Here is a 12,105-nt window from a genome sequence, read left to right as displayed (position 1 = left end):
CTTCCTGCCCAGACCAATTTTCAGCTTTCAGCGCTGTCGCAGTTTGTAAGACAATTGCGCCGTCATACAACACTGTACCCAAACTAAATTTTTATCATTTTGTTCCCACAAATAGAGCTTTCTTTTGGTGGTATTTGATCACCTCTGGAATTTTTATTTTTTGCTAAACAAATAAAAAAAGACCGAAAATTTTGAAAAAAACTACATTTTTTTGCTTTTGTTTCTGTTAAAAAAAAAAAAAAAATGTAAATAAGTTTTTTTTTTTTTTTTTTTTTTTTTGTTTTGTTTTGTTTTTACTGATGGGCACTGATAAGGTGGCACAGATGAGGTGGCACCAATGAGCGGGCGCTGACGGGCATTGACGATGGGCACTGATATGCAGCACTGATGGGTGGCATTGATATGCAGCATTGATAGGCGGCACTGATGGGCACTGAAAGGCTGCAAAGATGGGTTCTTATGGGCGGCACTGATAGGCGGCACTGCTGGGCACTGATAGGCGGCACTGCTGGGCACTGATAGGCGGCACTGCTGGGCACTGATAGGCGGCACTGCTGGGCACTGATAGGCGGCACTGCTGGGCACTGATAGGCGGCACTGCTGGGCACTGATAGGCGGCACTGCTGGGCACTGATAGGCGGCACTGCTGGGCACTGATAGGCGGCACTGCTGGGCACTGATAGGCGGCACTGCTGGGCACTGATAGGCAGCACTGCTGGGCACTATTAGGCAGCACTGCTGGGCACTATTAGGCAGCACTAATAGGCATACCTGGTGGCACTGGCAGTGGTAGGCATTGTGAGTGGGTATTGATTGGCAGCTGCCTGGGCACAGATTAGTATTTCCCTGGGGGACTAGGGGGCATACCTGGTGGTCCAGTGTGGATGGCTTCCCTGGTGGTCCTGGGTGGGATCCGAGGGTGGGCTGTGCTGATAAACAATCAGCACAGACCCCCCCTGTCAGGAGAGCAAATGATTGGCTCTCCTCTACTCACATTTCTCAGACGCAAGTGAGGAAAAGCCGATCACCGGCTCTTCCTTCTTCACATCGTGATTAGCCGTGATTGGACATGGCTGATCACATAATAAAGAGTCTCCGTCAGAGACTCTTTACCTAGATCGGTGTTGAGGGGTGTCAGACTGACAAACCGCAGAACGATCGCCATGGTGCGCGCCCCCCGGGGGTGCGCAGCGGCTCAGTATCCTGCGGATGTCATATGACGCCCAGTCAGGATATTGAAACCACTTTGCCACTGTCATTCTGCTATGTGGCGGGCGGCAAGTGGTTAAAGACCAGGCCTTTTTCTGACATGTGTTGCTTGCAAGTTAAAATCTGTATTTTCTGCTAGAAAATTACTTAGAACCCCCCAGATATTATATGTTTTTTTTTTTTTGTTTTTTGTTTTTTTACGAGACCCTAGAGAATAAAATGGTGGTCATTGCAATATTTTATGTCACACTGTATTTGCGCTGCGGTCTTTCAAACGCAATTTTTTGGGGAAAAATGCGCTTCAATGAATAATAAAAAAAAAAAAAAAAAAAACCTGTAAAGTTAGCCAAATTTTTGTGATATAATGTGAAAGATGATGTTATACACCGAGAATCGTCATCTTTATTCTAAGCAAAAAAAAAATTGTGATTTCTTATTTTTTCCAGAATCGTGCAGCTCTATGTGCTAGCATTCGATGCATACTAGCACATTATGCCTTTTACCTTACAGGTCCAAAAAAACAAAGAACGACCAGGGGTTTACAACCGCTTTAATCTCGGTGTTATTGCTGCCCACGATTTACTCCCAGGTGTGAGTGCAGCCAGAAGTGATAATCCTTTCATCTGCAGATAAATGAAACGTTGTTACTTTTGTATCTTTCTATGTTGCATCTGAATGATGTTGATGAACTTTTGTTTCAGATGGTTCTGTTTTTCTATAGTTTTTTTTTTTCTTTCTTTGTTTTTTGAGATGTCAGCAGTATGCCCACTGACAACACGTCATCATTTTTTCGATCTAAACATAGTTGGCTGTATTGGGCAATGATGTCTTCTGTCTATTGGCACTTCTACTTTTATCATAGCGGTTCCTGGAACCTCCTGCTTTTGTTCACCATTCGCTCATTCTGCATATATAGATAGATGAGCTAAAGGTGTCCACATCACAGATTGCCATCCGTGGTTAGTATTAAAGTGGTTGTAAAGTCATTTGTGATAAAACATATCTAATCCCTTCTACAAATGACAACGCACAAGCACTATGCGGTTTAACACGCGTTAAAGGAAGAGGCTCCTTTTATTTTTTTTTGGGGGTGGGGGGGGGGTTATTTTTTATTTTATTTTTTTTAAGGGTTACAACCACTTTAACATTGCAAATTATGACACAAAGGATGAGTAGTCAATTGATAATCCTAATACTAACCCCAAAAATGCAGATCTACTATTGCTGTTTAAAAATAAAGAAAGGTTTCTCTCCGTCCTCTGAATCATCGCCCTGTAACTTTTACAATTTCTTTTTTTTTTTCAGTTGTTCTTCAAGTTGTTTTTAGTTAGTATCAGTATGTGTTCCTATGCTCACCCCCCCCCCCCCCAAATCATCAGAGATAACATTCTAGTCCATGCTGTATCCGGTGAGATATAGGACTGTGTCAGTAGACTGATACGATTATTAATATATTTGTTGTCTTTTGCAGAATCCAGATATCAACATCACAGACAATGTTCTGCATTTCAAAGGTGGGTTCCAGAATTCTCCTGCAAGTTCCTTGCATTGTCTTCTCTACCACCAGCATCTTCTTCCTCCTCTCCCCCTCCTCCCTCCTCCCTCCTCCTCTGTCCATTGTGGCCATACCTCCAGGGCAATCTTTCACAACCCTTTTTTTTTTTTTTTTAACAAAGAAGAACCCCTTTAACAAACTTTCAGGTCCCGGGGAACCCCTGCTAATAATTATATCTGCACCTCACAGTACATTACCATGAATGACTTGGCAGTCGGTGGATTAATGCCCGCTTACAACGACTTGGTGGTCAGTGGATAGAAGTCCATTAGATTGGCTGTCAGTGGGAGACGTTCCCTCTTTGGTCAGTGCAGGAGACACTCCCATGAGGTGACGAGGAACCCCCCCCTTGTGTTGGTGGTCTGTGAGCGAGGGACAACCCCCCCCTCCTCTCCTTGTGTTGGTGGTCTGTGAGCGAGGGACAACCCCCCCTCTCCTTGTGTTGGTTGCCTGTGAGCGAGGGACAACCCCCCCCTCCTCTCCTTGTGTTGGTGGTCTGTGAGTGAGGGACAACCCCCCTCTCCTTGTGTTGGTTGCCTGTGAGTGAGGGACAACCCCCCCCTCCTCTCCTTGTGTTTGGTGGTCTGTGAGCGAGGGACAACCCCCCCTCCTCTCCTTGTGTTGGTGGTCTGTGAGCGAGGGACAACCCCCCCCTCCTCTCCTTGTGTTGGTGGTCTGTGAGTGAGGGACAACCCCCCTCTCCTTGTGTTGGTTGCCTGTGAGCGAGGGACAACCCCCCCCTCCTCTCCTTGTGTTGGTGGTCTGTGAGCGAGGGACAACCCCCCCCTCCTCTCCTTGTGTTGGTGGTCTGTGAGCGAGGGACAACCCCCCCCTCCTCTCCTTGTGTTGGTGGTCTGTGAGCGAGGGACAACCCCCCCCCTCCTCTCCTTGTGTTGGTGGTCTGTGAGTGAGGGACAACCCCCTCCATCCTTGTGTTGATGGTCTGTGAGCGAGGGACAACCCCCCTCCTTGTGTTGGTGGTCTGTGAGCGAGGGACAACCCCCCCCCTCCTCTCCTTGTGTTTGGTGGTCTGTGAGCGAGGGACAACCCCCCCTCCTCTCCTTGTGTTGGTGGTCTGTGAGCGAGGGACAACCCCCCCTCCTCTCCTTGTGTTGGTGGTCTGTGAGCGAGGGACAACCCCCCCTCCTCTCCTTGTGTTGGTGGTCTGTGAGTGAGGGACACCCCCCCCTCCTCTCCTTGTGTTGGTGGTCTGTGAGTGAGGGACAACCCCCCCTCTCCTTGTGTTGGTGGTCTGTGAGCGAGGGACAACCCCCCCTCCTCTCCTTGTGTTGGTGGTCTGTGAGTGAGGGACACCCCCCCCTCCTCTCCTTGTGTTGGTGGTCTGTGAGCGAGGGACAACCCCCCCCTCCTCTCCTTGTGTTGGTGGTCTGTGAGTGAGGGACAACCCCCCCCCCTCCTCTCCTTGTGTTGGTGGTCTGTGAGTGAGGGACACCCCCCCCTCCTCTCCTTGTGTTGGTGGTCTGTGAGCGAGGGACAACCCCCCCTCTCCTTGTGTTGGTGGTCTGTGAGCGAGGGACAACCCCCCCCCTCCTCTCCTTGTGTTGGTGGTCTGTGAGTGAGGGACAACCCCCCTCCTCTCCTTGTGTTGGTGGTCTGTGAGTGAGGGACAACCCCCCCCCCTCCTCTCCTTGTGTTGGTGGTCTGTGAGTGAGGGACACCCCCCCCTCCTCTCCTTGTGTTGGTGGTCTGTGAGCGAGGGACAACCCCCCCTCTCCTTGTGTTGGTGGTCTGTGAGCGAGGGACAACCCCCCCCCTCCTCTCCTTGTGTTGGTGGTCTGTGAACGAGGGATAACCCCCCCTCCTCTCCTTGTGTTGGTGGTCTGTGAACGAGGGATAACCCCCCCTCCTCTCCTTGAGTTGGTGGTCTGTGGGTCTCATAGACCCCAGATCGCCCCATAAAGAGTACCTGTCACAAGAGATGTTTGTGTTGATTTTTACATTTATATTAACATGTTTACGTTCTGTGTAAATTTTATTAATGTTAATATGTTTAAATGTTACGAGTTTAAATGTATGTTATGTTTACGTTAACATTCCTTGTGACCCCAAAAAAAGTGAGACGCCAGTGTAAAAATAAATGGATTAAAAATTAAAGTGCACACCTATGCTCCAGGGCCCCTGCTTTATTAAAAAAGTATGTGTTTGGGGGGTTCTAGGAAATTTTCCATCAAAAAATACTGATTGTTGCGGGTAAAGAAAATGTGCCAGAAAAGACCTGGAGATAAAGAGGTTAATAATCTGCATTACTCAACTCTTGAAAGAAGTGCCCTAAGAAAACGTTTTGCAATATACATCCGGTGTAATTTGCCAGGATTTAAATTATATATTCTTTTTTTTTTTTTCCCAACCCCCCACCCCCCCAGCTCTGGGACACGGCGCTAAGGGAGTGAACACGTATGAGTTTTCCTTGGAATTCCTGGAGCCTGTAAAAGCGAAGGTAGGTAGATCTCTTCTGCTTGGAGGACTATAGATGGTTGGACAGGTGTCTTTTTCCTGCCGGGTGATGAATAATTTCTCATTTGCTTTCTGCATTGGGCGGCTGGACAGGTGGTGCAGCGCTGCACTCAGCGACACGTTAACCTCACCGTGAAAAAGAGCGAAAGTCAATGGTGGCCGCGCTTGATAAAGCAGGAGCGTAAGCCGCCTTTCCTAGTTCCAGATTTCGATCGCTGGCTTGAGGAGTCCGATGCGGAGATGGAGTTACGGGACAAGGTAATGCAAGTCCAATTCTAGTGTGTGTCATTTTATTTTTTTATTTTTTATTTTTTTTTATGAAACAGTTTATTAGTATAAAGTGTTTGTAAGCCCTCACATATACCCAGTGAAGTGACCGGCCTCAGGTGATACACAGAGATGAAACAAATCCTCCTACATAAGTTGTACCTGTTTATCTGCAGTCTTCCCTTCTCTCCGTCCCTTCAAAGTGCTGAATTTATAAAGTTTGTCTGAGCTTTCAGAACACGGGGGACGGGGAGCTGAAATTACACTATAAAGCAGGGGTTTTTCAACCCGGGTGCCGCTAAGAGTCCCCAGGGGTGCAGCAGCAAAATGATCGAAAGCCCTGATACATTTTGATAATTTAAAGGTTTCCTGTGTATACGGGGAAGGGAGAAGCGCATCCCGTTCCTCCTCTGCTCCTATCTATATTACTGCCAGCAAAACTGAGAGCTGTACAAGCCAGTGTTCTATCAGATTAGCTCTACCCGTCAGATCGTGGAACGGACGTTCCTACCAAAAAATGCTTACTGTTCATGCGCTATGCGTTCTAAACAGTTCATGATCTGACGGGTAGCGGTAATCTGATAGAACACCCATGCGGACATCTTACTACACCCAGCTACGTCTTGAAGATCGGAGTAATTTTAGCAATAAAGTGAGCGTATATAAATAAATATAGTATATTGACATCTGTGATGCTGTTTTGATGTTACATTTTTGAAAAAAGCTGGACTCCAGCAGTAGGAAGGTGGCGGCGGCCATGTTGGTACACCCTGCACTGCTCAGCGCTAAACCTTTAGGCTTTCAAAATGTAACATCCAAACAGCATCACAGATGTCAATATACTATATATACGCTCACTTCATTGCTAAAATGACTCTGTAGTAGCTGGGTGTAGTAAGATGTCTGAATGGGCGTTCTTTCAGATTACCGCAGCCCATCGGATCATGAACTGTTTAGAACTGATAGCGCCATGGAACATAGCATAGCGCATGCGCAGTATGTTTTTTTTTTTTTTTTTTTGGTCGGAACGTTACTTCCGTTACACGATCTGACGGTTAGTACTGATCTGATAGAACAACGGCCGTCTGCATCCTACCAACCGATGACGTCATCGGTTGCTAAGGAGAGGTCGGGCAGTGCATTCCGCTTTCGGTTTTGCAGGCAGTAGTATAGATGGGAGCAGGGGGAGGGGAAGTGGCGGGTGCAATGTCTGGCTTCTGCAGACACTTACTCCAGCTTTCTGCCCATACCGCTGTAGGGGCTTTCTGTTAGAAAGCTGGAGGAAAGGTCTATAAACTACGAGGGTGCTCATCAGTGCCCTCCAAGTTCATTGAGAACTACAAGCCTTCTGTCGCGGTGGAAGATGGGACTTGTAGTTTCTTCATTCACAGATTGCTGTGAATAAATGCCGTGAAGTTTTTAAAATGTGACCGCTGTTGCAGGGAGAGGATCCCCCGCCCTGCTGTCACAGTGGAAGGGGGTAAGTGGGGCATGAGGTGTAACGGGTCACCTGTTCCAAAAGCAAACTTATCCTTTCTTGTTAGTAAATGCAGTCCCATCATTTCCTCTGTTCCATCTGCATACCCCTATGTCCCCACTGTATCTTATAATGATGGAAGACTAGGGGATTGGGGAGCTGATGTTTTAAACCAGGGGTCTCCAAACCTTTTAAATAAAGGGCCAGTTTACTGTCCTTTGAGCGTTAGGGGGAGGGGACTATGGCCAGTAGGAGTAGAAAATGACCTGGTGGGAGTAAACATTTTCCCATCGCTGGTGTCGGCGGGCGGAATGGTGCCCCCATCACTGGTGTCGGTGGGTGGAATGGCGCCCCCATCGCTGTTGTCGGTGGGTGGAATGGCGCCCCCATCGCTGGTGTCGGTGGGTGGAATGGTGCCCCCATCGCTGGTGTCGGTGGGTGGAATGGTGCCCCCATCGCTGGTGTCGGTGGGTGGAATGGCGCCCCCACCGCTGGTTTCGGTGGGCGGAATGGTGCCCCCATTGCTGGTGTCGGTGGGCGGAATGGTGCCCCCATTGCTGGTGTCGGTGGGCGGAATGGTGCCCCCATTGCTGGTGTCGGTGGGCGGAATGGTGCCCCCATCGCTGGTGTCGGTGGGCGGAATGGTGCCCCCATCGCTGGTGTCGGTGGGCGGAATGGTGCCCCCATCGCTGGTGTCGGTGGGCGGAATGGTGCCCCCACCGCTGGTTTCGGTGGGCGGAATGGTGCCCCCACCGCTGGTGTCGGTGGGCGGAATGGTGCCCCCACCGCTGGTGTCGGTGGGCGGAATGGTGCCCCCACCGCTGGTGTCGGTGGGCGGAATGGTGCCCCCACCGCTGGTGTCGGTGGGTGGAATGGTGCCCCCACCGCTGGTGTCGGCGGGTGGAATGGTGCCTCATCGTTGGTCGGTGGAATAGAGTGGCTGGATAAAAGCACGCAAAGGGCCACATCTGGCCCCCAAGTCGCAGTTTGGAGACCACTGCTTTAAACTCTCCCAGTCTGCTAACTGAGGCTTCCTGCACATATGATGTCTAGTCCCTCTGCATTTGGTCCCAGAGTTGTAGTGCTTCCAGGAGACCTCGGATGCAGCATCCAGCCCTGTACAAACAAATGGCAACCATCCTGACCTATAACTGGCCTTTGCAGCAAGGAGCACATGGAAGGGCGACACATGTAAAAAAAAAAAAAATTCTCATCTAACTTGCCAGCCTGCAACAAACGGAATTATCCTGTCTAAAAGCATGTGTTAAAAACGTAGATTTAGTTTGCATACTTACCCCATACTCATTCACATTAGGGGGGCCAGGATCTGGGGGGGCTTACAGATTTCAATAAGCCAGATCCCCACTGGCCAGGGTTATGGGGAAGAGGCCCTTGTGCTTTGGGGTGGGGGGGGGGGGGGTTCAGAGGGCATGTGGCCTGGCATGGTTCAGGAGGGGGTCCTGGTATGAAATTGGTGGGGGAGTGTGGGGGTTTTTTTTTTTTTTTTGCTCACACGGGGGGGACCTCACGCTGTGTTTTTTGTTTTCTTTTTTCTTTTTTTTTTCTTTTTTTTTATTGCTGCCTCGGCTGATCACAGCCGCCCTTTACCACGTGATCAGCTTGTCAGCCAATGACAGCTGATCACAGAAGTAAACAGAAGCCGGTTTTTGGCTTTTTTTTTTTTCTCCTCATGATCAGCGTGAGTAGAAAAGAGAGTCGGTACTCTGCTTCCGTTAACATTAGCTTTAAAAAATGTTTTTTTTTTGTTTTTTATTTATTTTTTCAAATTTTTTTTTTTTTTTTTTTTTGCTTTAGCAAAAAAAAAAAACCCAGTGGTGATTAAATACCACCAAAAGAGATCACTATTTGTGTGAACAAAATGATAAAAATGTAGCTTGAGTACAGCGTTGCATGACCGCGCAAATTGTCATTCAAATTGTGACCGCGCTGAAAATTGGCCTGGTCAGAAAAGGGGGGTATATGTGCGCCGTAAGCAAGTGATTAACCACTTACTGACCGGCCACTGTATATATACGTCATTACTTTGAAGATGGATATCTCGGTAACAGCAGCTGCTGCCACAACCGAGGTATCCATCTTTAGGGCCCGGCGGTTCTGTACACGATAATGGTGGTCTCTGCGGCAGGTCCGCCGCGAGATCACCGTTGTCAGCGGCGGGAGAGGTGCCACCCTCCCTCCCGCCACCTCCGCCGCTTACTGGAGCCGTCGGTAGCGGCGGAGGCAATTGGGTCCTCTCACTGCTTAGGTATGGAGACGAGTGAGGCTAGGATGGCCCCCATCCGTCTCCATACCATAGAATGACAGAAGCGACGTCATTACGTCAGCTCCGCCCATTTGTCTTAAAGGCACAATTTTTTTATTTTTTTTTTGTGTCGTTCTTTTCAAACGACCTTTTTTTTTTTTTTTTTTTTTTTTTTTTTTTTGCATTAAAGTCTAAATATGAGACCTGAGGACTTTTTGACCCCAGATCTCATATTTAAGAGGACCTCTCATGCTTTTTTCTATAACAAGGGATGTTTACATTCCTTGTAATAGGAATAAAAGTGATCCAAATTTTTTTTTTTTTTTTTTTAAAAAAGTGAAAAAATAAATAAAATAAGAAAAAAAAAACATTTTTTTTAAAGTGCTCTGTCCCGACGAGCTCGGCGCAGAAGCGAACGCATACGTGAGTAGCGCCCGCATATGAAAACGGTGGTCACATGTGAGGTGTCCCCGCGACCAGTAGAGCGAGAGCAATAATTCTAGCCCTAGACCTCCTCTGTAACGCAAAACATGCAACCTGTAGAATTTTTTAAACGTTGCCCATGGAGATTTTTAAGGGTGAAAGTTTGTCGCCATTCCACGAGCGGGCGCAATTTTGAAGCGTGACATGTTGGGTATCAATTTACTTGGCGTAACATTATATTTCACAATATAAAAAAAAAAATTGGGCTAACTTTACTGTTGTCTTTTTTTTTTTTTTTTTTTATTCAAAGAAGTGATTTCTTTCCAAAAAAAGTGCGCTTATAAGACCGCTGCGCAAATACGGTGCAAAAAAAAGTATTGCAACGACCTCCATTTTATTCTCTAGGGTGTTTAGAAAAAAAAAAAAAACAATATATAATGTTTGGGGGTTCTAAGTAATTTTCTAGCAAAAAAACCTGTTTTAAACATGTAAACACCTAAAATCCAAAACGAGGCTGGTCCTTAAGTGGTTAAGGACGACCAGTTAATATTAAAGACGCCGGTGGCCACCAGCTCCAAAAATTTGCATCTAAATCGCAGCTGAACTGCCGCTTTTGGAAATTTGCAGTGAAAACAGAGGGTGGGAAATTTTTGCTCCGGACAGGTGTGAACCGAGCCTAAGGGCAGGTGAGCCTGGAGGGAGCCCCGCCCCTCCTTAAAGGTACAGGGACTCGCCGGACACCCAGCAAAGAGCACAAGGGTAGCTGAAGGTATCCAATGCGTCTCCGTCACCAACTACACAAACAAATGGCAAGCACTCCAAACTAGAAGTAGCCTTTGCACCCAGAATCACATGGAAGAGCATTGATCTCTGAACACACAGCCCTATGGGCCCGCAGGTCGCTGATTTCTGATCCTTTGTCCTCATATTGTGCAACCGACGGATTAATAATTTACCGCGCTTGCTGCCAACGCTCCTCTTCTGAACTGCAGGCCGCTGTGATCAATGGTTGAGGTGCCAACCTCTCTCTGAGCCCGCTGCACCGTTACCCACAAACAAAGGAGCATTAACCACTTCAGCCCTGGAAGATTTACCCCCCCCCCCTCTTTCATGACCAGGCCATTTTTTTGCGATACGGCACTGCGTTACTTTAACTGATAACTGCACGGTCATGTGACGTTGTACCCAAATAAAATTTGAGGTCCTTTTTTTCCCCCACAAATAGTTTTCTTTTGGTGGTATTTGATCACATTTGCGATCTTTTTTTTTTTTATTTTTTGCGCTATTAACAATTTTGAAAAAAAATAAAAATAGTTTTTACTTTCTGCTATAAAACACATCCAATTAAAAAAAAATGATAAAAAAAAAAAAATCTAATAATTTCTTCATAAATTTAGGCCAATATGTATTCTGCTAAAAAAAAAAAAAAAAAATCCCAGTAAGCGTATATTGATTGGTTTGCGTAAAAGTTATAGCGTACAAGCGATGGAATATTTTTATGGATTTTTAAAATTTTGTTTTACTAATAATGGTGGCGATCAGTGACTTATTTTGCGTTGGACTAATCAGACAACTGACACTTTTGACACTTTTTGGGGACCAGTGACACCAATACAGCGATCGGTGCTTAAAAAAAAAAAAAAAAAAAAGCAGCACTGTCACTGTACTAATGACACTGGCAGGGAAAGGGTTAAATGTGTCCCTAGGGGGTGCTTTCTAACTGTGCGGGGGTTGGGGGGGGTGTTGCTTTCACTGGGGGAAAACCGAGATATTGCATTTAGCAGAAACACAAAATCTCCCTTCTCCCCTCTGACAGAACGGTGATCTGCCTTGGTTAGGTAGGCAGACCGCCATTCTACCTCTCCTCAGAACGATCAGTGGGATCTCGGCAAGCCCGCTGATTGGCTCCCGCTGTGTCCTATCACAGCGGGAGCGGGTCGCCGGTGGCATACGTGCCCCAGACCCCGTGCACCAAATCATGTACAGGTACGTGACTTTGTGCGGGAGGGCCGCCCTGCCGTAGTCTATATGCGTGGGGCGCTCTTAAAGTGGTTGAAAGGCGAGTCATTTAGGTTACCATGGCTGACCTCTCCTGAAAACGATGGTTGCCTGGCTGTCATACTGAAGCTTTCACAGTTTGATACTTTGGGATGCTGACCTGGAACATGTATACAGAAAAGGAGCGCTGACTTAGTGGTTGTAAACCTCAGTCATGAAATCTGAACAAAGCATGTTCTGTATATCTGTAGTGATTACAGTGGAACCTTGGATTCTGAGCATTATCCGTTCCAGGAGAATGCTTGTAATCCAAAGCGCTCGCATATCAAAGCGAGTTTCCCCATAGAAGTCAATGGAAACAAAGATAATTCGTTCTGCTTTGACTTCTATTGTATGCAATACCACATGTGGCCAGAGGTGGGGGGGGGGCGCCGAAGA

The 12,105-nt window shown here is 47.3% G+C and overlaps 1 protein-coding gene across 1 annotated transcript in view; it reads left to right on the top strand.

Annotated features, from left to right (window-relative positions):
- HACD3 (3-hydroxyacyl-CoA dehydratase 3) overlaps positions 1–12,105 on the top strand; it is a gene marked incomplete in the record, with an annotated part of 37,333 nt that overhangs the window by 16,312 nt on the left and 8,916 nt on the right. Inside the window, 3 exon segments of the mRNA XM_073618323.1 lie at positions 2,681–2,723; positions 5,149–5,222; positions 5,333–5,497. Of these exon segments, the coding sequence (XP_073474424.1) occupies positions 2,681–2,723; positions 5,149–5,222; positions 5,333–5,497 (282 nt within the window).

This window comes from Aquarana catesbeiana, linkage group LG03 (assembly GCF_042186555.1).
Source record: "Aquarana catesbeiana isolate 2022-GZ linkage group LG03, ASM4218655v1, whole genome shotgun sequence".
NCBI lineage: Eukaryota > Metazoa > Chordata > Amphibia > Anura > Ranidae > Aquarana > Aquarana catesbeiana.
Note: the sequence above shows the minus strand (reverse complement) of the source record. Positions and strands in the feature narration are given on the sequence as shown.